Source organism: Myotis daubentonii, chromosome 2, assembly GCF_963259705.1.
Source record: "Myotis daubentonii chromosome 2, mMyoDau2.1, whole genome shotgun sequence".
NCBI classification, from domain to species: Eukaryota; Metazoa; Chordata; class Mammalia; order Chiroptera; family Vespertilionidae; genus Myotis; species Myotis daubentonii.
Genome location: NC_081841.1, coordinates 13250766 through 13273135, shown reverse-complemented (window position 1 = coordinate 13273135; position 22370 = coordinate 13250766). Strand labels below are relative to the sequence as shown.

Sequence of the window (22370 nt, the reverse complement as noted above, 5' to 3'; positions counted from 1 at the left end):
ATATAGTTCACATATCATTCAATTCTTTGGTTTTTAGTGCATTCACAAAGTTGTGCAACCAGCACTAGAGCCAATTTTAGAACATTTTCACCACCTCCAAAAGAAATCCCATACCCATTAGGAGTCACTCCCTATCTGGTATGGTGCTATTGCAGAGTATAGGTTCTAACACAAGATTAAATAGAATAGAGTTAGTCTTAATTTGTGTATTTAAGATTTCATTGTTGTTGTTCTTTTTCAAATTAAAAATAAATATTTTTTTCCTTATTTATACAGCTTTTGCCTTATGAGCAGTCTTCCCTTTTGGAGCTTATAAAGACTGAAAACAAGGTACAGAATTCTAAACCTAAAAATCTTTTTAAAAAATGCTTTATCCACTATAATGTACTTTTGTAACTTTTAAATTTTTTTACTCATGAAACTAGGTCTTAAACAAAGTCATCACAGTTTATGCTGCACTTTGTTGTGAAATCAAGAAATTAAAATACGAGGTAATTTTTTGTATTCGTAAGATGTTAAAACATGATTTAAAAGCAAATATGTGCTTATATGTGTACATTGTGCCTGAATATCTATTGAATGTTGAATGAATTATTTACTTAAAGTAATAGTAGTAATAATGATGGAGTACTTACTATGTACCAAATTCCGTGTTAACCCTGTTAATACTTATAACAGCCTGGGGCGGTGTGTGAGGAATATATGGGGAAATTGAGGTTTAAAGAGGGTGTCACTTGCCTAACATTTTACTGATAGTAACACTTTGAGTATGGGTCTGCATACCTTCAAAGTCTATATTACCTGACATATATACTTGCTTTCTAGATAGAACTGATTTTTTATTACTTTAAAATATATATATATTTTTAATTGGTTTCAGAGAGGAAAGGAGAGAGAGAGAGAGAGAAACATCAATGGTGAGAGAGAATCATTGATCGGCTGCCTCCTTCACGCCCCACTTGGGGGATTGAGCCCTGTAATCCCTGGCATATGCCTTGACTGGGAATTGAACCATAATCTCCTGGTTCATAGGTTGACGCTCAACCACTGAGACATGCTAGCCCCGCCAGAACTAATTTTTAAAAAAAGCTTTGAATTTTAAAAATATCTTGGGTTTTCTTGCCCCTGAGCAATCAAAACTCTGAAAGAAGTTGGTAAACTTCCTTTTTTTTTCTCTACCTTTTTGATAATGTGTTTGCTTTCTGTTCTCCCATGAAATAATGGGAGGATGTGATACAAAGTAAAGGCTAAAGAAATCCAGAAATAGCTTTGACTATTAATAATACTCTGGTACTCCAAAGATAAATTGGATGTATCTGAATTGTAAGCAGTTTTTGAGTGAAATTATGCATAAGTGATGTAGTCCTTTGCTTATTATAAATATGGATAACTAAGAGAGCCTAGTAATTTAAAAACAAAAGAGCAACTTGTAAAATTATTTTATTTTTTTTAAAACAGGCTGAAACTAAGTTTTATAATGGTCTCTTGTTCTATGGAGAAGGAGGTAAGTTTTAAAATTTCACATTGTAGTGTTGTGATACTGAGATTGAAATGAACAAAAAGTTAACAGACAATTCTAGGACTACCATAATGTATTAGTGTGAGAAAATAAGCATTCAGATTTTTTGTTGGTTTGCTCGTTTGGTGAACAGGTGATAAGAAAACCTGAGTGATGAAGCAGCAGCAAATTCTCTAACGTCTATTTGTGATATGTTTATTTCGTGCACTGGTAGGGTCCCTAGTGTCTGCCTGCCAGGGTCTCCTTCCTTTCCCCTGGCCACCCCGCTCCCTGGTCGAACTCCCGAAAGAACTCCGGTCTCTTGTTGAGGGGACAATTTGCATACTACGCTTTTATTATCAACACTAATAAAAGAGAAAAATGGTAATTGGCATACGAGCTACCCTTTTCATTGGCTAATCAGGGCTATATGCAAATTAACTGCCAACTGAGATGGCAGTTAACTGCCAACAAGATGGTGGTTAATTTGCATATGTAGGCACAATGCAGGGAGGCCAAAGGGAAAGCAGGAAGAAGCCCCCTGCCACTGACAGTGATCGGAAACCCAGGGGGGAGCTAAGAGCTGGGGGGCAGGGCCAAGGCGGCCCTGGGGCCGCCTTGGCCCTGCCCCCCAGCCATGATCAGAGAATCAGGTGCCTTTTCCACCCTGGCCAGTGATAGCAGGAAGTAGGGGTGGAGCCAGTGATGGGAGCTGGGCACGGTCGAAGCTGGCAGTCCCAGGAGCTAGGGGTCCCTTGCCTGGGCCTAAAGCGAAGCCCACGATCGTGGGGCCGCTGCAGCTGCGGGTCCCCGCTGCCCGGGCCGAACGCCTAGGCCAGAGGCATCAGGCCTGGGCAAGGGGCCGATCCTGCGATTGGAGGGTGATGGGGGTCAATGCCTGAGGGCTCCCAGTATGTGAGAGGGGGCAGGCTGGGCTGAGGGACACTCCCCCCCCACACACACACCCAGTGCAAGGGGATCAGCGGAGCCGCGAGGCCTCCTGGCACCGGCATCAGTGTGACAGGGGGCAGTGCCCAAACCCCCTGAACCCCCTGATCGCCCTGCGGCTCTGTGTGCGACAGGGGGCGGGGCCACAACCTCCCTATCCGCCCTGCTCTGTTCAGGACAGGGGAAGGCGCCCCAACCCCCTGATCAGCCCTGCTCTGTGCCTGATAGGGGGGAGCTCCCCAACCCCCTGATCGCTCTGCGGCTCTGTGTGTGACGGTGCAGTGCCCCAACCCCCTGATCGGCCCTGCTTTGTGTGTGACAGGGTGTGGTGCCCCAACCCCCGCCCCCCCCCCCAACGGGTCCTGCTCTGTGTGTGACGGGGTAGAGCCATAACCTCCCCTTCGGCCCTGCCATGAGTGTGAGAGTGGCGGCGCCCCAACCCCTCTGATGGGCTCTGCTCTGTGAGTGACAGGGGCCAGCGCCCCAACCCCCTGACTGGCCCTGCTCTGTGCGTGACAGGGGGTTGCGCCGCAACCTCCCCATCGACCCTGCCTTGAGTGTGACGGGGGGCGGTGCCCCAACCCCCCAATCGGCCCTACCCTGAGCGTGACTGAGGGTGGCATCGCAACCTCCTGATCCTCCCTGCTCTGTGCAAGACATGGGGCGGTGCCCCAACTCCCCAAATGGCCCTGCTCTGAGCCCGACCAGGGGCTGTACCTAGGGATTGGGCCTGCCCTCTGCCACCCGGCAGCAGGTCTAAGCCAGCAGGTCGTTATCTCCCGAGGGGTCCCAGATTGGGAGAGGGCACAGGCCGGGCTGAGGGACCCCCCCTCCCTCCCCGAGTGCACAAATTTTTGTGCACCGGGCCTCTAGTATAGGATAAAGCACTGTAACTACATAAGAATTTTCCTTGAATTTATTAAATAGTGAAACAGATGGTTACTTTCAATTGTATAAGTAATGATTTTCTCATTTTTCTCTTCAGTGTAAAAATTCTGTTAATGTTATACAGATTAGAAGATGTACTAATGAATAAAAATCATAGTTTTAGTTTTTGGTGTTGATTGAGTTTATATATAAACAATTGAAATACAATTCTTCATGTTGCCTTTTAAAGTCACAGATTCTAGCATGGTGGAAGGTGATTGCCAAATTCAAATGGGGAGATTTATTTCATTCTTACAGGTAATTGATTTTTACTTCTTATTGAAGTTTTTCTTTGAAAAGTTTGAGTGAATTACGCATAATTAAAAAATTTCTGAAACCTTCAAATGCTAAGAATTTGTACTGTGAGGGTAAGTCACTTAGTTGGCATTAGATTATAATTTAGGAGATCATACCTTTTAAAATAATTTAAACTTTGTACTAGGTAGGAAGAAATCATTTATGTCAGGAAAAGTTGTTCATGGAGATGATTAAGCTGTTACATGAGCAATGGTGAGGTGTTTAAAGCAACTGCACTTGATGCTCCTAACCAAATGTTTCAATTTAGATATTACTGCAAAGTTTTATTCTAGGTCTTTTGGTTTAATTTTTTTCAAAAGAATGAAATAACTTACATTTCTTCTCCATTAAAGAGCAATGCTCGTACAATATGATAAAAGCAAAAATTGGAGCTGAGGTAAAAATACCCAAAATTCCACCTACGTTCTGATTGTTGGATACAAGATTTGATTATTTCATTGAATCAAGAATGCTAATATATTGTGCAGATCTTTTATATCTTTATTACTTTTCTTTGGTCTACTTGGCCTAATTTTGAGAGCATTTTGTTGAAATTATCCTGTATTATGATATGGGTCAGTCAAGGTCCATTCCAGAAAACAGTTCACACAAGATATATCAAAAGAAGAGATACAATGTTTACAATTGGTTACATAAAAGTTGGAGGACTCAGTGATTGAGTGTTAACTTATGAACCAAGAGGGCATGGTTTGATTCCTGGTCATAGGTCGATGCTCAACCACTGAGCCAAATCAGCTGGGCTAAATTGAATTTTTTAATCACCATATAGTGACCTTCTTAAACTATGATGATAGTTATTATGTATATAATATGTAGTTATATAAGTATATATTATTTATAGTAATTAGCTGTAATAATGCAAACAGTCTATTTTGTCTGATATTAATACCACTACCCCAGCTGTTTGAGTTAACATTTTCTTGATTTAGCTTTCTTTATTCAATCAATCTTTCAGTGTCATTATGTTTTAGGTGATTAAAAAATATTTTAGAGAGAGAGGAAGGCAGAGAGAAAGAGGAACATTGATTTGTTCCACTTATTTATACATACATTCATTGTTGATTCTTGTATGTGCCCTGACCGGGATTGAACCCACAATCTTGGCTTATTGGAAGATGCTCTAACCAACTGAGCTCTCTGACCAGGGCTAGTTGTGTTTCTTTAAAACTGCATGTATGTATCTGGGTTTTTTTTTTTTTTTATCCAACCTGCAAATCTTTATCTTTTAATTGTCTAATTTATTCTATTTCTGTCTTATATAGTCTATTATATATCTGGACTTGTTTTTGCCTTCTTGTTTTGTGCTCCTTGTCTTGCATTTTCTGTTTTTTGCTTTTATTAAACCTTTAGAAATTTATTAAGAAATGTGAAGTTAGACTGTTTAAGTAAAATTGAAATGCGTTATTTTCATTAAAAAAATGTTACTGTTTTTGGATCTAAGTGACAGCTGCATAAAATTCCATTTTTAAACGTACAACAAATGTTTTATGAGTGTAGCATATGTTACAAACCATTCTTGGTGCTGGGATATAGCAGTGCGCAAAACTAACAGAAATTCCTGCCCTCATGGAGCATAAAATTTAGAACAGTTACAGGTTTACTCAGGTTTTAAGTATGTTAGGATAATCTGTTTCTATAGGTTTAAAAATTGAGAGGTTCTGAAAAATTTTTAGGAGGTGTGAGACACGATAGATGCAAGTTTGTTATTTAGTCACAAACATATTCCTGGCATAAATACTGTTTCACTTGCTGTGTGCCAAGTCTGTTTATAACTAAGGTTAAAGGTAAACATTTGAAGTTATGTCAGAGTGATTTCTGGAAACTCCTTCCCCTCATTGTCATACTTTCTAAAACTGGCAGCTTTTGTGCTTTTTCATTCATTCAGATGTTCATTCATTTCTTCATTTGATAGGACAGATACATATTAAGAAGCAGTTGAGGGTTAGCCACTGTGCTAGGCAGTGGATATTCAAAGAAGGAATGAGACTGTTTCTGTTATTTAGGAATTGCATGAGTAAAACAGAAGACTTAAAATAGAAGTATGAATGAAATGTGGGGTCAGACAGGTAGAAATGACCTTGGGGTGTAAGAGATGAGTTAAAAGTTGATTGCTTGATGGATGCTTGAAGTTGGCTGCAAGTTAATGAGTTCTTATTTGAAAACTGTTTTTAACATTGTTAGCCTAAAATTCAGTCAGAAATGGTGACATTTAAAAAGCAACTTTGTAACATATACCCAACTTGTCATTTCAGGAACTGTCTTGTTTTGTTACGAGGTGCTATGAAGTGGTGATGAATGTAGTCCATCAGTTGGCTGTCCTCTATATCAATAACAAGTAATGGATTTAGAAATATTTTTGCACTTATAATAGAGATATAGGAAATGTTTTTCTAAAACTAGCTAATTACCTGAAATAGTTTTTTGTTCACTCATTTCATCCCTTCATTTACTTATTCAGCATCCTTTGAACACTCATTTTAAATACTACTTGATGTGTGTAATAGAAAAATGATAGGTTAATGAGACAGTTTCTGTCATTGTGAATAAACTCATTATCTATCTGAATGAGAATGTGTATAGAATAATCATAAGGACATTTGATTATTAAGAAAAAGGCAACATACCACATTTTCTCTTCTTAGGCCTTTCCTCCTTCCTTTACATTGACGGTTCCCTAACTCATTACAGAATCTTTGGGAGTGGGAATGTATATGAACAAATTTAGTGATTCTATTGATCCTCCAAGTTTGGGGACTACTTCCTTATATAAAGAAAAATGATTAAATTTTCCATAGTCCTCACCTTTGTTATTACTAAAAATAATTATTTTGTATGATTAATAGTTTATACTTAAAATTTTCCCCACTTACTATAGTCATTTGCTGCATAATGACATTTGGTTACCAATGGACCGCATATATGATGGTGGGCCCCATAAACTTTTAAGGGAGCTGAAAAATTCCTGTCACCTAGTGACGTAGCCAAAGTAATGTCGTAGCACAATGTATTACACAAATATTTACCATTGTGTTATAGTTGCCTATAGTATTCAGTACATAACATCCTAGGTTGGTAGCCTAGGGACTGTAGAAGAACAATTTGTCACCCTAAATCAGTGGTTCCCAACCTTTTTTTGGCCATGCTTCGCCTAAGCATCTCTAAAATCCTGATGCCCCCCGTGACATATAATTTTTATTATTCAAAAAGTGAACTCCCATTCACGTGGAGGAAGCCTAAAAGGCCATTAACATGGTATAAGCAAGTTTCCAAAAGAACATGGCATCCATGCAAGAGAAAAATAAAAGAATGAAAGGACAGTTGTACTGAGGAAGAAATTGTAAAAAAAATAAAAAAATAATATGAAGTGATATGAAAAAATAGCAAAGTTTCAAAACATGTAATAGAGAACTGAAATGTATAAATATGTCACAATATATACTTATATACTGTATATGAGGCCCCTAGAACCATAGGAAATGCAAAAGATTCACTGTTAATAACTCATTCTCGAATTGCCCCCCTTAAAAATCAAATTGCCCTCCTGTGGGGCATATGCCCCACGTTGGGAACCACTGCCCTGAAGTATGCCTGTTTGACATAAGGATTATTTTAGGCTCATTAATTTTAAAAAACAACAGACATGGGAGAAGCTCTGAAAACCAAGGAAAAGTTACTCTTTGTAAAAGGTATTTACATTTGTAAGGGAATCTCCATTTGTAAGAGTGGCTCACTCCCTCTACTAAAATAAAACCTGTTTTTTTGTTTTGTTTTGTTTTTTATTATTAGAGGGATGTTTCAGCCAAGAACCCAGAGATAGAGGGAAAATTATTTTTTCTCCCCTACAGAGAAGTAGGCATTACCATATAGCCTAAGTGTAGAGTAGGCTGTACCATCATCTAGGTTTGTGTAAGTGCACTCTGTGATGTTTGCACAATGACGAAGTTGCCTAACGATGCCTTTCCCAGATTGTATCTCTGTGCTTAAGCACATGACTATTAAACCTTACGGTAAACTTGGTTTAGGTATGTGACTAGGGATTCTCAGTTATGAGAAGAGGTAACTGAGGCCTAGAGGAATTACTTGTCAAAATTCCATCACTATTTAGGTACTATTCTTTTGTTCACTAATCCATTCATTGTTGTTCTTACATACCATGCTATATCCTAACTCTCTTTTATAAACTGGAAGACAGTGTTAACTGTTTTTCATTCTCATGTTTTCCCCTCAGCCAGATATTTATGTTCTGTCCTTTCATTGAAACTCTCCTCATGGCACAGGGGAATGAGAGCATAGCTTCCCCAATCCCTGCACTGCAGTATCTAGTGTGTACTTCAGTACCTGATTTGTAACGCCCCACCACAGCCCTGCTCAAGAAAGATGAAATTTGATTGTGTGTTTAATGTTAAGATATTCTGTCTTGTGGAATATATGTACTTTGATATCCAAGCACTATTTTTAAAATATTTTTTAATTGACTTTTAGAGAGAGAGAGGAAGGGAGAGAGAGAAACATCCATGTGAGAGCGAGACATCAACTGGGTGCCTCCTGCATGTACCCTCCTGGGGATCTAGCCCACAACCCATGCATGTGCTCTGACCAAGAATCTAACTGGCAACTTTTTGGTGCATGGGATAATACCCTACCAAGTGAGCTACACCAGTCAGGGCTATAAGTACTACTTTAAATTATTTATTGTTGAGTAAATGGAATCTCTAGGAAGTAAAATTGAATTATTCTGGGACTTTTGATTTTGACATAATCCTAGTTGTATGCACTGTTTTTCAGTAGGGATAACAACTCAGAAATCAACCTGTCTGAAGAGAAGACTAGTTCCCAGGTGCTAGTTTGGGTAGGATAACAAGGATTCTAGTTGGGAATTGGGAAATCTAATAGTTTAGAAAGAAATGAATATCAGTTTTGTTATTTCCCTCTCTCCCTCTTAGGCTTGGTTTAAATGACTAAAATTATACATGGACCACATATTGTCATATCCCTACCCACTGAGTTGGGTATAGCCCAGACTCTTTATGTATAAGTTATTTCCTTCTTGGGAAAGTAGAAAAGGTAGTAATTTCTTGGATCTCTTAAATTTTATGGACTAAAGTCTAAATAAAGTTAAATTCATATTAAAATCCCAAGAGCTCCTGCTGCTATATGTTTTCCTTAAAATGAACTATGACAAAAAAGATATATTTTTTTAACTTCAGTGTTATTTTATTATAGGGTTGCACCCAAAATTATAGAGACAACTGGAGTTCATTTTCAGGTAAAAGTAATTTAACTTGATCTGTAAAACTAGTTTTTACTATATTTTACTTTGGAGTTTGTGTGATCGGGGAGTACAAGTATAGCAACACTCTTAAAGGGTTATTTCTTGAATTGGTTCTCTTTCATTTGTGAAGCTGATGAGGCATCACTGACCCACTATCAGTGTAACTCTTAGTCTTTCCCAGTAGTAGCCCAATGTAGATTCTTCAAGTTGAGTGGAGAGTGAAACAAATCTGCGATATCATAATTAAGGATGAGATATTGGGCAAAGTGTTTATGTATTTAAAGCTAATTATTCCATCTGAGGATCAGTAGTTTAATCTGTAGCTTAATAAAACTGGTTTACCCACTGTTTTAACTAATTTAATAATTAGCTAAAAATGTGTTGAACTTTAAAAATCCACATGAACCTTAACTTCTAACTAGTGATTAAATGGTAATCATTAAAGGTCTTTTGACAGACTATGTATGAGCACTTGGGAGAGCTGCTAACAGTTTTGCTTACCCTGGATGAAATTATTGATAATCATATCACATTAAAAGACCACTGGACTATGTACAAAAGGTGAGCCAATTAAAATATTCTCTTTGTATTAGTAAAAAGTAAACAAATATAAATAGTGCAGATCCTTTAAAAGACCTGAAGGTATATATTTAGAAGGATCTCAGGTCAGATGTTTTTATGAAAACAGTAACCATTCTTTAATTTCAGATGGGTTTGTTTGAGAGTATGATACACGTGTATAAAGCATTCTAAGTCTTTTTTTAACAAACGTGTTTTTATTGATTTTAGAGAGAGAAGAAGGGGAGAGGAGAGAGAAACATCAATTGGTTGCCTCTGGCATGTACCCTGACAGAAACTGAACCTGAAACCCAGGCATGTGCCCTGACTGGAAATTGAACTGGTGACCTTTCAGTGCATGGGATGATGCTCAACCAATTGAGCCACAACAGCCAGGCAGGCATCCTAAGTCTTGACTACCTTAGGACTCATACTATTTTTCCCTTGGGTTCTATTTAAGTGACAGTTGTTTTTCCTGAGTTTGGTTTTATTTCATTGTATACTCTCAAAATTTTTTTAAGTCAAGGCATTTTATTTTATTCCATCTATAAGTATTACTAAATGTCTGGTATCTAGAGAGCACCAGATATCTAAATTTAAAATAATATAAAAAAGCATGATTAAAAAATTAAATGTATTGGGATTTTTGTTTGTTTGTTTGTTTTGTTTAGATTTTTAAATGTGTAGAGGCAAAAAAGAAATACAAATATAAAATTTTGATTTCTGGAAAAAAAATTAATTTAAAAATTTATTAGGCAAACTTATGGTCTTTCTTCTGATCTTCCACAAGGTTACTGAAATCTGTCCATCACAATCCTTCAAAATTTGGAATTCAGGAAGAAAAACTAAAGCCATTTGAAAAGTTCTTGCTGAAGCTAGAAGGGCAGTTACTTGATGGAATGATATTTCAGGTATGAGAGCTGAATTAGAGTAGAATAAATGGGCTTATATTAGTTGACCTAGTTCAGAATTATAATAGGACTAGAGGCCTGGTGCACGGATTTGTGCATTGGTGGGATCCCTTGGCCTGGCCTGTGGGGATTGGGCCGAAACCGGCTCTCCGACATTCCCCAAGGGGCCCCAGATTGTGAGAGGGTGCAGGCCAGGCCAAGGGACCCCACCGGTGCATGATCGGGGCTGGGGAGGGACCGAGGGAGGGCTCCAGGGCATGTCTGGCCAATTGGGGCCAGCCAGCTGGGAGGGACCATGGAAGGGCTCTGTCTCACTCAGTCCCAATCAGGGCTGATTGGGGCTGGAGAGGGACCGCGGGAGGTCTCCAGGGCTTGTCTGGCCCGTCTCGCCCAGTCCCGATCGGCCGGACCCCAGCAGCAAGCTAACCTACTGGTCGGAGTATCTGCCCCCTGGTGGTTGGTACACATCATAGTTAACAGTCGAATGGTCGCTTAGGCTTTTATATATATACTAGAGGCCTGGTGCACAAAAATTTGTGCACTCGGGCGGGAGGGGGCGTCCCTCAGCCCGGCCTGTGCCCTCTTGCAGTCTGGGACCCCTCAGGGGATGACCACCTGCTGGCTTAGGCCTGCTCCCTGGAGGATTGAGCCTAAGATGGCAATCAAACATCCCTCTGGCAGCCTGGCAGCCCTCGGGGGATGTCCACTTGCCAGTGGGGAGCAGGCCTAAACTGCAGTCGGACATCCTTAGCGTTGCTGAGGAGATGGGAGAGGCTCCCACCACCACTGCTGTACTGGCAGCCATCAGCTTGGCTTGTGGCTGAGCAGAACTCCTCCCATGTGAGAGTGCCCTGACCACCAGAGGGCAGCTCCTGCATTGAGCGTCTGCCCCCTAGTGGTCAGTGTGTGTCATAGTGACCAGTCATTCCAAGTCCTTCTGCTGTTAGGGTCAGTTTGCATATTACCCTTTTACTATATAGGATAGAGGCCTGGTGTACGGGTGGGGGCCGGCTGGTTTGCCCTGAAGGGTGTCCCGGATCAGGGTGGGGGTCCCCACTGGGGTGCCTGGCCAGTCTGGGTGAGGGGCTGAGGGCTGTTTTCAGGCTGGTGGGTGACTGAAGCTCCCAACCTCTCCTTTTTTTCTTTTTTCTTTTTTTTTTAATTCTGGGATTTATTTACCTTCTATGGCTGTCACTGGAGCTGAGAGCTGGCTTTAGCTCTGAGGCTTGGCTCCAGCTCTGAGACCTCGGCTGCTGAAAGCAGGTATCTGGGCTTCTATAATTGAAACACTGTTGCAACTCCAGCTCTGAGGCCCGGCTGGCTGAAAGCAGGGTTCTGGGGATTGTTTAGCTTCTATAATTGCAACATAGTTTCTTAGAGTGCAGTTCAGATGCTGGCAGCGGCAGGCGGGGAACCTTGGCTTACTCCATCACTGGAGCAAGCAAGCCTCCTGTTCGCTTCAGCTGCCTGGCTGCTGGCCGCCATCTTGGTTGGCAGTTAATTTGCATATCGCCCTGATTAGCCAATGGGAAGTGTGTCAGAGGTACGGTTAATTACCATGTTTGTCTATTATTAGATAGGATAGATAGATACTTCTACAGCATACTGTTGAATAGATTTTTCTTTAAAAGTGCTTTGTTTTAAAACATTGTTAGTATACTAAAATGTAATTATTTCATTATCTAATAGCAAAAAATTAGTGTACTAGTTGTATTTGGAGTGAAGGTTGTTTGTTTTGTAAGTATGTAAAAGGATAAAGCTATTCAAGGATTAACATTTAAGCAGCTGTGTTAAATATTGTGTTTGTTATTAACCTCTAGTTTTAAGTTTATAAGACTACTTTTTAAAAGTCTGTTTAATTCTCCTGAGAATATGACTTGGGTCTGCATAGTCCAGGTAGCTTATAACCATATGTTACTATTTAAATTTAAATTAATAAAAAAATTCACTTCCTCTGCCACAGTGACATTTGAAGCACTTAATAACTGCATGTAATTTAATCATTACACTGTATACCTTAAACATAAATGGTGTTATATGTCAATAATATTTCAACAGGCTGGGAGAAAAAATAGCCAGATGTAGTTTGTGGCCAGCCATCATATCAGATATAGAACATTTCCATCATCACAGAAAGTTCCATTGAGCAGCAATGGTTTGGATAGTATCTATCAGAAATTGCATTATATTCCATGTAATATCTACTTCAAGGTTACCTTTAATTTCTGTTTTACATGAGCACAATTTTAACAGATTCATCTCAACTCTCATTTTTATCAGTTTAACTTTTAATCCATTAGATTCAGAAGGTAATTTTTAAGAAATACGTTTTTATTGATTATTTAGAAAGAGAGAAAGGGAATGTGATAGAAACATTGATTGGCTGCCTCTGCACGCCCCTCCTTAGGATCAAGCCCACAACCAGGGCATATGCCTTGATTGGGAATTGAACCGGTGACCTCTTGGTGCATGGATTGATGCTCAAACATTGAGCCGCACTCGCCGGGCTCAATAGTTATTTATTTATTTTTTTAAAGTTTTATTGCTGAAAGTATTACAAAGGGTATTACGTATGTGTCCTTTTTTTCCCCTGCCCTTGACAATCCCCCGTCCTCCCCTACCCCCCAGTGTCTTATGTCCATTGGTTATGCTTATATGCATGCATACAAGTCCTTCAGTTGATCTCTTACCCCACTCCCTCCTGCCCCCCAACCCTTTCTGGCCTTCCCGCTGCAATTTGACAATCTGTTTGGGCTCAATAGTTATTTTAACAGGACTTGATCTTATCAATATCTACTGGAAAGGGCCCAAAGTTGCATTGGAATGTCCTGCAACAAACGTTCAATTTCAATATTTTCCTCTTGTGGAAGTTCCTTTAAAATCATTACTTCCCAATTGGTATACAGGCCTTGGTGATATCTGAGGATAGTTGTGTCCATTTGATATTGGCATTTTCTCATCCTCGAGGAGTTTGCAACATGGATGGACCTTGAAAACACCATGCTAAGTGAAAGAAGTCAGTCAGAAAAAGCCAAGAACCACATGCTTTCACTCATACGTGGGATACAAAACTGAAACTTGTGAACACAAACAGCAGTGTGGTAGTTGCCAGAGGGAAGGAAGTGAGAGGAGACGGGGGTCCTAATATGTGGTGACAGGAGAAGATTTGACTTTGGGTAGTGGGCACATGGTGCAGTATACAGATCTTGTAACAGAGAAACCTACACCTGAAACCTATATGTTCATGTTGACCAGTGCCACTCCATTAAATTTAATTTAAAAAAATCCTCTGCAGGAGTATGCCAGCAAACTTTACTCAGCTATTCTGGTCTCAGAAACCAGAAGGTGTATTAATTGAAATAGGTCAGAATAGCTGGGGTCATATGTTCTAAGTTAAATCAATTCCTTTGCAAACCCATTTGGGGTCAGGGAAACCTTTAGTTAAATTTCTTACTCCTGCTCTAGTCCAAGGAACATATACAATAGCTCGTTGCCCTCTGCCTGAGACAGGCTTTTTCCTGAAGAGAGCTGCTAGAATTGCTGGGTTATCCTTGTCTTTTTTTTTCCCCCCCAGATGACCCAAGCATTTTATTTAATTATAACAAGCACTCACTTATTCACTACTTTAAAAAACATTCAGGCCTATACTGAAAATACTTCCTTTGTAGTTTCCAGAACATTCTTTTGTTCCCATCACATCATTTCCCACTCAATCCTGGAGCTGTTGACTTGAAATCACGTTTGTCCTGTGCACTGCAGGAAGCTACAGGAGACTTCACCCACATAACTTGATTTCTTGATCTTTTATATTTCCCATCACCTATTGCAACAATTAGTTCAACTTTGCAAAAACATTTGAAAAACAGATGTTTGTGCAATAACTCAGCACCCTTCAGGTTTTTAAAAGTGAAGAATGTTACTTGTGCAAGTCAGAATCTGATAGCAATTAAATGGTGACAGCTTTGCCAATAAATAAGAAAATGCTCTTCCATGGCTAGGAAGGAAAGCTGCCATAGTGACAGGTCCAGAAGGCATATTTTTTGGTCATTGATTCTTTTTCCAGGAGACATTTATTACATGCTGTAATGAAGTGCTAGGAAAGTAATTGTAAACAGAAAAAATAAACTCTACTTTTATTAAGATCAAAATTGATCTTTTAAAAAATATATATATTTTGTTATTGATTTCAGAGAGGAAGGCAGAGTGAGTGAAAGATAGAAGCATCAGTGATGAGAGAGAATCATTGATTGGGTGCCTCCTGCATGTCCCCCACTGGGGATCAAGCCCGTAACCTGGGTATGTGTTCTGACTGGGAATAGAACCGCGACCTCTTGGTTCATAGGTTGATGCTCAACCACTGAGCCATGCTGGCTGGACAGTAAACTCTACTTTTAAAAGTGCAAAGTAAATAATAAAACAGGCTTTCCAGTGCTTCATCAGATACATCTTATACATCACTGAGTGTATCTCTTTATATTGAATTATAGATTTTTGGTTCAGTTTTATTTCACACTAGAGGCCCGGTGCACGAAAATTGTGCACTCGGGGGTTGGGGGGGAGGGGTCCCTCAGACCGGCCTGCGCCCTTGCAGTCCAGGACCCCTCGATGATGTCTGACTGATGGCTTAGGCCTGGCAGTCGGACATCCTTAGTGCTGCTGCCACCGCCGCTGAGATCACAAGCCACGAGCCTGGCTTCTGGCTGAGCGGTGCTCCCCCTGTGGGAGCACACTGACCACTAGGGGCAGCTCCTGCGTTGAGTGTCTGCCCCCTGATGGTCAGTGCGCTGGTTGTTTGGCCTCTCGGTCAATTTGCGTATTAGCCTTTTATTATATAGGATAACTAGTACTCAGTTATTTAAGTACAGGTAAATTTTCCATTGAAAAGGATTTAGATAATAGATGAAGGGTAAAAACCTGAACTTCAGTGTTAGTAAAATTAAAATGATTAATGTAGCTGTTTATCACACACAGGGTATTTAAATCTGTTTCTTATTATTGAGAGTCTAAACTTCTCTTTAAATGCTTCCTCTCTAGGCCTGTATAGAGCAGCAGTTTGATTCTCTCAATGGAGGAGTATCTGTGTCAAAAAATAGCACTTTTGCGGAAGAATTTGCACATAGTATTCGCTCAATTTTTGCAAATGTTGAAGCCAGACTTGGTAATGTAAAGTGCATTTTTTGTTTTTTTGTTTATAAAGTTTGCATTTTCTTGAAAGTAGAATTTTAAATATAGTTGTTCTGTTTTTCTCTCATGTTATCACTTTATAAGGAGAGCCTTCTGAAATTGACCAGAGAGACAAGTATGTTGGAATTTGTGGACTTTTTGTACTACATTTTCAAATTTTTCGAACTATTGATAAAAAGTTTTATAAGTCTTTATTGGACATTTGTAAGAAGGTAAGACCTTGGAACTTTTATTTTTTTCAATTTGAGTAGGTTAAAAAGATTTTGGATAAAAGTGGATATTTTAAAATGTATTCTGTTTCTGTTTACATATTTATTCATTTAAAATCTCCAAGCATTCCAGAAATAGGTAACGTAGTAAATGAAAATACCTTATAATTCCACTTAATATAAATACATATTAGTGTTTTTCCCCCCACATTTTCTTCTATACATTAACTTTCTATTACTACTTTTATCTCTTTTTTACATTTGCTATTTTAGTTTTTTAGCTCTTTGTTTTATTTATTTTTAAATTTTATCTTTATTGTTGAAAGTATTACAGACATCCCACTTTTTCCCTCCCATTGGGCCCATCAACCCTCTTCCTCTTGTTGCCACTCATTTTCATTATTGAATCAAAAAAAATTTTTTTCTGTATTTTTGTTATTTCCATGATGTGGCACCTGACTTAAAAACTGAAAATTTAGTTTGTGTGAAGAATCAAGTAATCTGTGACCATGAGAACCCAACCACCTTGCCTATTTATTTATTTTTTTTAATTTTTATTTATTTTTATTTTTTTTATTTTTTATATTATTTTTTTAATTTATTTTTTTAGTAAATCTTTATTGTTCAGATTATTACATTTGTTCCTCTCTTTTTCCCCCCATAGCTCCCCTCCACCCAGTTCCCACTCCACCCTCTGCCCTTACCCCCCCACTGTCCTCATCCCTAGGTGCACAATTTTTTGTCCAGTCTCTTCCCACATCTCCCACACCCCTTTCCCCCCCAAGAATAGTGAGTCCATTCCCTTTTTATGTCCCTGATTCTATTATAATCACAGGTTCATTCTGTTCATCAGATTATTTATTCACTTGATTCTTAGATTCACTTGTTGATAGATGCATATTTGTTGTTCATAATTAGTATCTTTACCTTTTACTTCTTTTTCCTCTTCTTAAAGGATACCTTTCAGCATTTCATATAATATTGGTTTGGTGGTGATGAACTCCTTTAGCTTTTCCTTATCTGTGAAGCTCTTTATCTGACCTTCAATTCTGAATGATAGCTTTGCTGGATAAAGTAACCTTGGTTGTAGGTTCTTGGCATTCATCACTTTGAATATTTCTTGCCACTCTCTTCTGGCCTGCATGGTTTCTGTTGAGAAATCAGCTGACAGTCGTATGGGTACTCCCTTGTAGGTAACTGACTGTCTTTCTCTTGCTGCTTTTAAGATTCTCTCTTTGTCTTTTGCTCTTGGCATTTTAATGATGATGTGTCTTGGTGTGGTCCTCTTTGGATTCCTTTTGTTTGGGGTTCTCTGCGCTTCCTGGCCTTGTAAGTCTATTTCTTTCACCAGGTAGGGGAAGTTTTCTGTCATTATTTCTTCAAATAGGTTTTCAATATCTTGGTCTCTCTCATCTTCTGGCACCCCTATAATTCTGATGTTGGTACGCTTGAAGCTGTTCCAGAGGCTCCTTACACTATCTTCGTATTTTCGTATTCTTTTTTCATTTTGCTTTTCCAGTTGGGTGTTTTTTGCTTCTTCGCATTTCAAATCTTTGACTTGATTCTTGCGCTCCTCTGGTCTGCTGTTGGGAGTCTGTATAATATTTGTTATTTCAGTCCGTGTATGCTTAATTTCTAGTTGGTTCTTTATCACAATATCGAGGGTCTCATTAGATTTCTTGAGGATCTCAATAACTTTATCGGCAGCTTCTAGACAGTTCTTGAGAGACCTTAAAAGTGTGGTTCTGAACTCAATATCCTCCATTAGCAGTTTTGTCCTGTTTCTTTGTCTCCGCATTTTTTATGCTTTCTTGGTGCATCCCTTAGTGGTCTTTGTGCGCAGTCTTGTTGTAGTTAAGCCTTGATTGTTGTAGTTAATACTAGGGGGAATTTGACCTCCAGGCCAACTGGCTGTGAGAATCAGCTGTGTCTGCAGTGGGAAAACTTCTGTCCTCTAGGGAGGTGCTAATCTAGCCTTTGCCTGAGGCTCTCTGGCAAATGGCTCTGTGCAGGGCTTGGGCGGGGCGGGTCGCACGGGATTAACAGATCGGGTGGAGGGAGCAGTTATGGCTGCTCTCAGTCCCGCACCCAGAAGCTATGCCTCTCAGAGTCCCAGCAACCTCTGCAAACCTCGGAGAGAAAGCTGCCCTCGAGTTCTGACTGATGCCAGACAGTCCCGCTTCTCCCGTTTGAGTCTGGGTCCCTAGAGACTCGCCCAGAACTGGAGCTCAGAATCTGAGACTCCCTCCCGATTGAAAACGACAACCGCGCCCTCAGCTACCAGCCCGCTCCGCGCGTACCTCCGCACCTTTGTATTTTCCGCACTGCACCTCCTCTGAGTCTCGTATGCTGTTCTCTTTCCTTCTAGTTGAAGAATTTCCCCTCAGCCAGTCTTCCTGTGGTTCTGGGCGATGTCCGTTCCGTCTTTTAGTTGTATTTGTGAAGTGGTTGTTCGAGGCAGCTAACTCCGGTGTTTACCTATGCCGCTATCTTGGTTTTCTCCCCTATTTTTTATTTTTTTCTAATATAGAGTGAAAGTGAAGATCATGAAGATTTCTGTTATTTTTGCATATATTTATTCATCTTAAAATCAAAGAGAGTATGTATATGTGTGTGTTATTTAATATTTAGGCAGGATAAAATTCTTGTCATGCTCTCTACCAGATATAGGAATGCCTTAACTCTGTACCATAGTAAGATAATTTGTTTCATAATATATTAATGAGTATTTTTCATGGTTACTTTTCCTTCAAATAAACAATTGTCTTTTATTGTGTATTGTAGAACTATTAAATAACTTGTTTAGCCTGCATTTAATGATTTATTTCCCCTTATATTTACTATTTCAGGTACCAGCCATCACTTTAACTGCTAATATTATTTGGTTTCCTGATAATTTTTTGATCCAGAAAATACCAGCAGCTGCCAAACTTCTAGACAGAAAAAGTCTTCAAGCCATTAAAATACACAGAGATACTTTCCTACAGCAGAAAGCTCAATCGCTTACCAAGTAGGTATAATAAGTACCCATAATGGAAATATTCAAATATTTTATATTTTAAAATTTTACACTGATTCCAAATAGATCTAAAGCATTTGAATTATAAAATGAAACATACTTAATCATTACCAGAGAAAAGGTTGGGCAGTTTCTAGGAGGTTTTTTGTTTGTTTGGTTTGGTTTTAGGCTTCAACTCAGTTTAAGATTTAGGCAAATTATACTTTTTGGAGATATATGTGTGCGTATTATGTATATATATACATGTATATACATGTGTACATATATATGCACATATATATGTACACATACTTTTTATCAGATGCATTAAATAGTTTTTGTTTAAAGTGCAGTCTAGAGTAGGTGTCATTTGTTGACATTAAAATATTGTATGTCCATGATTCAATGATGATTTTTGGAGGAGTTGACTTTAATTTGATACACTCCTTTTCTTTATTTTTATTAAAGTAATGTCTGTACATATTTAAAAAGTTTAAAACTAAAGGTTTAAAGGGAAAAACAATTAGCTCCCTGTATCTTAGTCTTCCCTAAAAGAATGCTTTAAACTTTTAGTTTCTTGTGATATTTACCTCTTGTTTTTTGTTTCTCTTATTTTGTAAATTTTCAATATACACAAAATAGAGAGAATATTTTAAAGCACTCCAGTGTTCTCATCACCTAGCATCAGCAATTAAATTTACTGCACATTCTTACTTAAGCACAAGTGCTAAAATCACATGTTGACTGGGGCGGAGATTTTAAGGGAAGTGACACAGATCTCTGCCACTGGCCCCTGTGCCTGACACAGCTTCTTTCTGTGATACGTTTAAAGGATAATAGGGATACTTACCCACTTTTTGTTGATCTTAACTTTCTGATGAGCTTGACTATTGAGGAAAAATTGGGCCAGTGCTGTACAGTGGGGAAAGGAGGAGTATATCGAATTTAGGAGATCACCTAAAGCGTCTCTTAGTACTCTTGTAATCTGTGATTAAAGTCTGGAAAATGACAGCAACTCAATTCAGACAGGACTACTAATGGCAGAGACTTAGAGCTCTAATACATTGTGAAACAGTTGAGGAGGGAAGAAGACCTAATTTGGGATTTAGATTAAAGAGATGAATTCCCTAAGATGGGGAGACAGGGATCAACTTTAGTAGCAATACATTTTTTTAAAATTAAAAAAAAGATGTGGATGTTTTAGTTATCAGAGGCTGAATATTCTTTAACAGTTTGATGCAGTTGCTAAAAATGCCAATACATACTTAGAATACATTAATAACTATACCCAGATTATGGTAAGTAGTAGTTATAATATCTGGACCATGAGAATTGGTAGTTCCATCGAAATTCTTATTGATCAGATCATAGTTGGAGTTTGGTGGTACCACATTTTAAGAGGGTCACAAACTGCAGCATTCGTGGATGAAGCTGAACAGGATATCAGAAGATCTGAGAACCATGCTCTTTGAACACTCACTGAAGAGTCTATGGTTTGGCCTTTAAAAGAGAAATCTGAGGAAGATGTGGATGTCTTTAAGTATTCGAGTGGCACTCAGGTTCAGGAGGGAACAGATATGATCTCTGTGGCTTCAGAATGTTGAACTAGAACCAAAAGATGAAAGTGCCATTAATAATAATTGCCAACATTATCGAGCTCTTAACTATTTAGCAGGCGTTATGCTAAAGGCTTTATACAGCATCTTACCTAAAACCTGTAACAATCTTCTTATGTGGAAAGTAATAAACCTTACAACTAATATTTGTCCAGTACTTTTGATAAGCCAGCAACTATTTCAGGAATTTTATAATGTATCATCTTTAGTCATCAAAAAACGATATGAGGTAGATATGGTTGTTATTACCACTTTATAGATGAGAAAAGTAAAGTACAGAAAGATTAAACTTGCCCAAATTTAAACAACTAGCAGGTGGCAGAACCTGGCAGTCCAGCTCTACAGCATAAGCTATTAACTACTCCTCAGAAGTACTATTTTTATCCCATTTTTTGATAGGAAAAATGAGGCTTAGAGACATGAACTTTGCCAGGTCACACAGCTAAGTACATGTCAGAGAGGGCGTGCAAACATACGCCGATCCTACCCTGGAGCCTTTGCAACGGCTAACGTTGTGTAGGCTGCTCTGAGAGGTAATGTACACTTTCACTAGACCTACATAGGCAGAGTATGATGACCATCAGTCCAAGGTGCTGTGGGAAGTGAGTCTGATAGGTGGGAGGTTGAATAAGTTGACTTTCAAAGACTCCCACATGTTAAGGTTTTATGTTTCTAAATTCTTTGATTTTAAAGATATACAGTCACTATAGAATTCAATGGACCTGAAGGGGAGAGTGCTTTTTTCATTGTCCTTCAATTCTGTCATAGAAACTCCACTGTAGTGAAACCCATGACGGGAGATGGTGTGATCAATATGAGTTTTGTCTAACATTTTAAAAAAAGTTGAAGGGGTAACCAAGCTGTCCCAGTCATGCTCCAGAGTTCATTATGTAAGTGAGGAAGAAGCAGTTGGGGACAGTTGTTTTGCCCCTCACTATACAATAGACCCCAACTAGCCAAGTGCACCAGCCACTTCTTGACTGGGGTTCAAGGTTTGTAGGTTGCTGCATCTTGCTTTTCATTCACAATTATTTTGACACTGGGAATACTGACGTTAGAGGATAGAGGTATTAACCTTTGCTTTAAACCCGGGGTTCTCAACCTGTGGGTCACGACCCCTTTGGGGGTCGAATGACACTTTCACAGGGGTCGCCTAAGACCATTGGAAAACATATATAATTACATACTGTTTTTGTGATTAATCACTATGCTTTAATTATGTCCAATTTGTAACAATGAAAATACATCCTGCATATCAGATATTTACATTACAATTCATAACAGTAGCAAAATTACAGTTATGAAGTAGCAACGAAAATAATTTTATGTTTGGGGGTCACCACAACATGAGGAACTGTATTAAAGGGTCGGGGCATTAGGAAGGTTGAGAAGCACTGCTTTAAACTCTGTGTTGACACTGTTTAGTGCTTTATATTGGGGTAGGAGATTTATTTTTTTTCCTGTTTGTACTTTGAAGTTAAGCTGATAGTCTTACAGAACCCTTGGCCATTTTTGGACTTTATTTGTCAGTTAACTTTTTAAAACTTGAAGCAGCTTCATTTGTATATATTTACCCCAGACCAAGATTATCTGGTGTCTGCATGTAGGGGTGACAGACAAACCTCTGCTTTATCCTGCATACTTTGATCTAAAACTGAGTGAATACTGTGTTAGTTTTCTTCTTCATGTTATTGACATGATTGCTGTCTGGGAGAGCTCCATAGTCTAGGCCCCTTTCTTCTGTCTTTGTTCACAACCTTTCTGTTCCCTTCTCTACATTGTATCCCTGCTGAGTCCTGATCATAGTCTCCTCCTCAGAAGTGGAGGTGTTGCCTTAGGACCCCGCTCTTTCTGTGTGTTCCAGACTTTTACACTGACTCACCCACAAGTCAGATAATACACTTTAGCATCATTCTAGGTGAAGCCAAGAG

General features: G+C 39.0%; 1 protein-coding gene and 1 non-coding gene across 6 annotated transcripts in view; one reads left to right on the top strand and one right to left on the bottom strand.

The window, feature by feature from the left end:
- WASHC4 (WASH complex subunit 4) overlaps positions 1 to 22370 on the top strand; it is a 67203-nt gene that overhangs the window by 4263 nt on the left and 40570 nt on the right. For 2 of the 5 annotated variants that reach the window (XM_059681777.1, XM_059681775.1), the window contains exons 3-13: positions 277 to 330; positions 426 to 491; positions 1459 to 1504; positions 3564 to 3631; positions 5944 to 6026; positions 8915 to 8957; positions 9421 to 9524; positions 10312 to 10432; positions 15467 to 15590; positions 15701 to 15828; positions 18675 to 18835. In XM_059681777.1, the coding sequence (XP_059537760.1) occupies positions 277 to 330; positions 426 to 491; positions 1459 to 1504; positions 3564 to 3631; positions 5944 to 6026; positions 8915 to 8957; positions 9421 to 9524; positions 10312 to 10432; positions 15467 to 15590; positions 15701 to 15828; positions 18675 to 18835 (998 nt within the window). Of the gene's footprint in view, positions 1 to 276; positions 331 to 425; positions 492 to 1458; positions 1505 to 3563; positions 3632 to 5943; positions 6027 to 8914; positions 8958 to 9408; positions 9525 to 10311; positions 10433 to 15466; positions 15591 to 15700; positions 15829 to 18674; positions 18836 to 22370 lie in introns of those variants that run through there. The other 3 variants (XM_059681776.1, XM_059681778.1, XM_059681779.1) reach the window with 3 other exon arrangements.
- On the bottom strand, positions 14344 to 14471 carry LOC132229001 (small nucleolar RNA SNORA24). Its single transcript, XR_009451582.1, has one exon. It is a non-coding gene; the product is annotated as a small nucleolar RNA SNORA24 (small nucleolar RNA).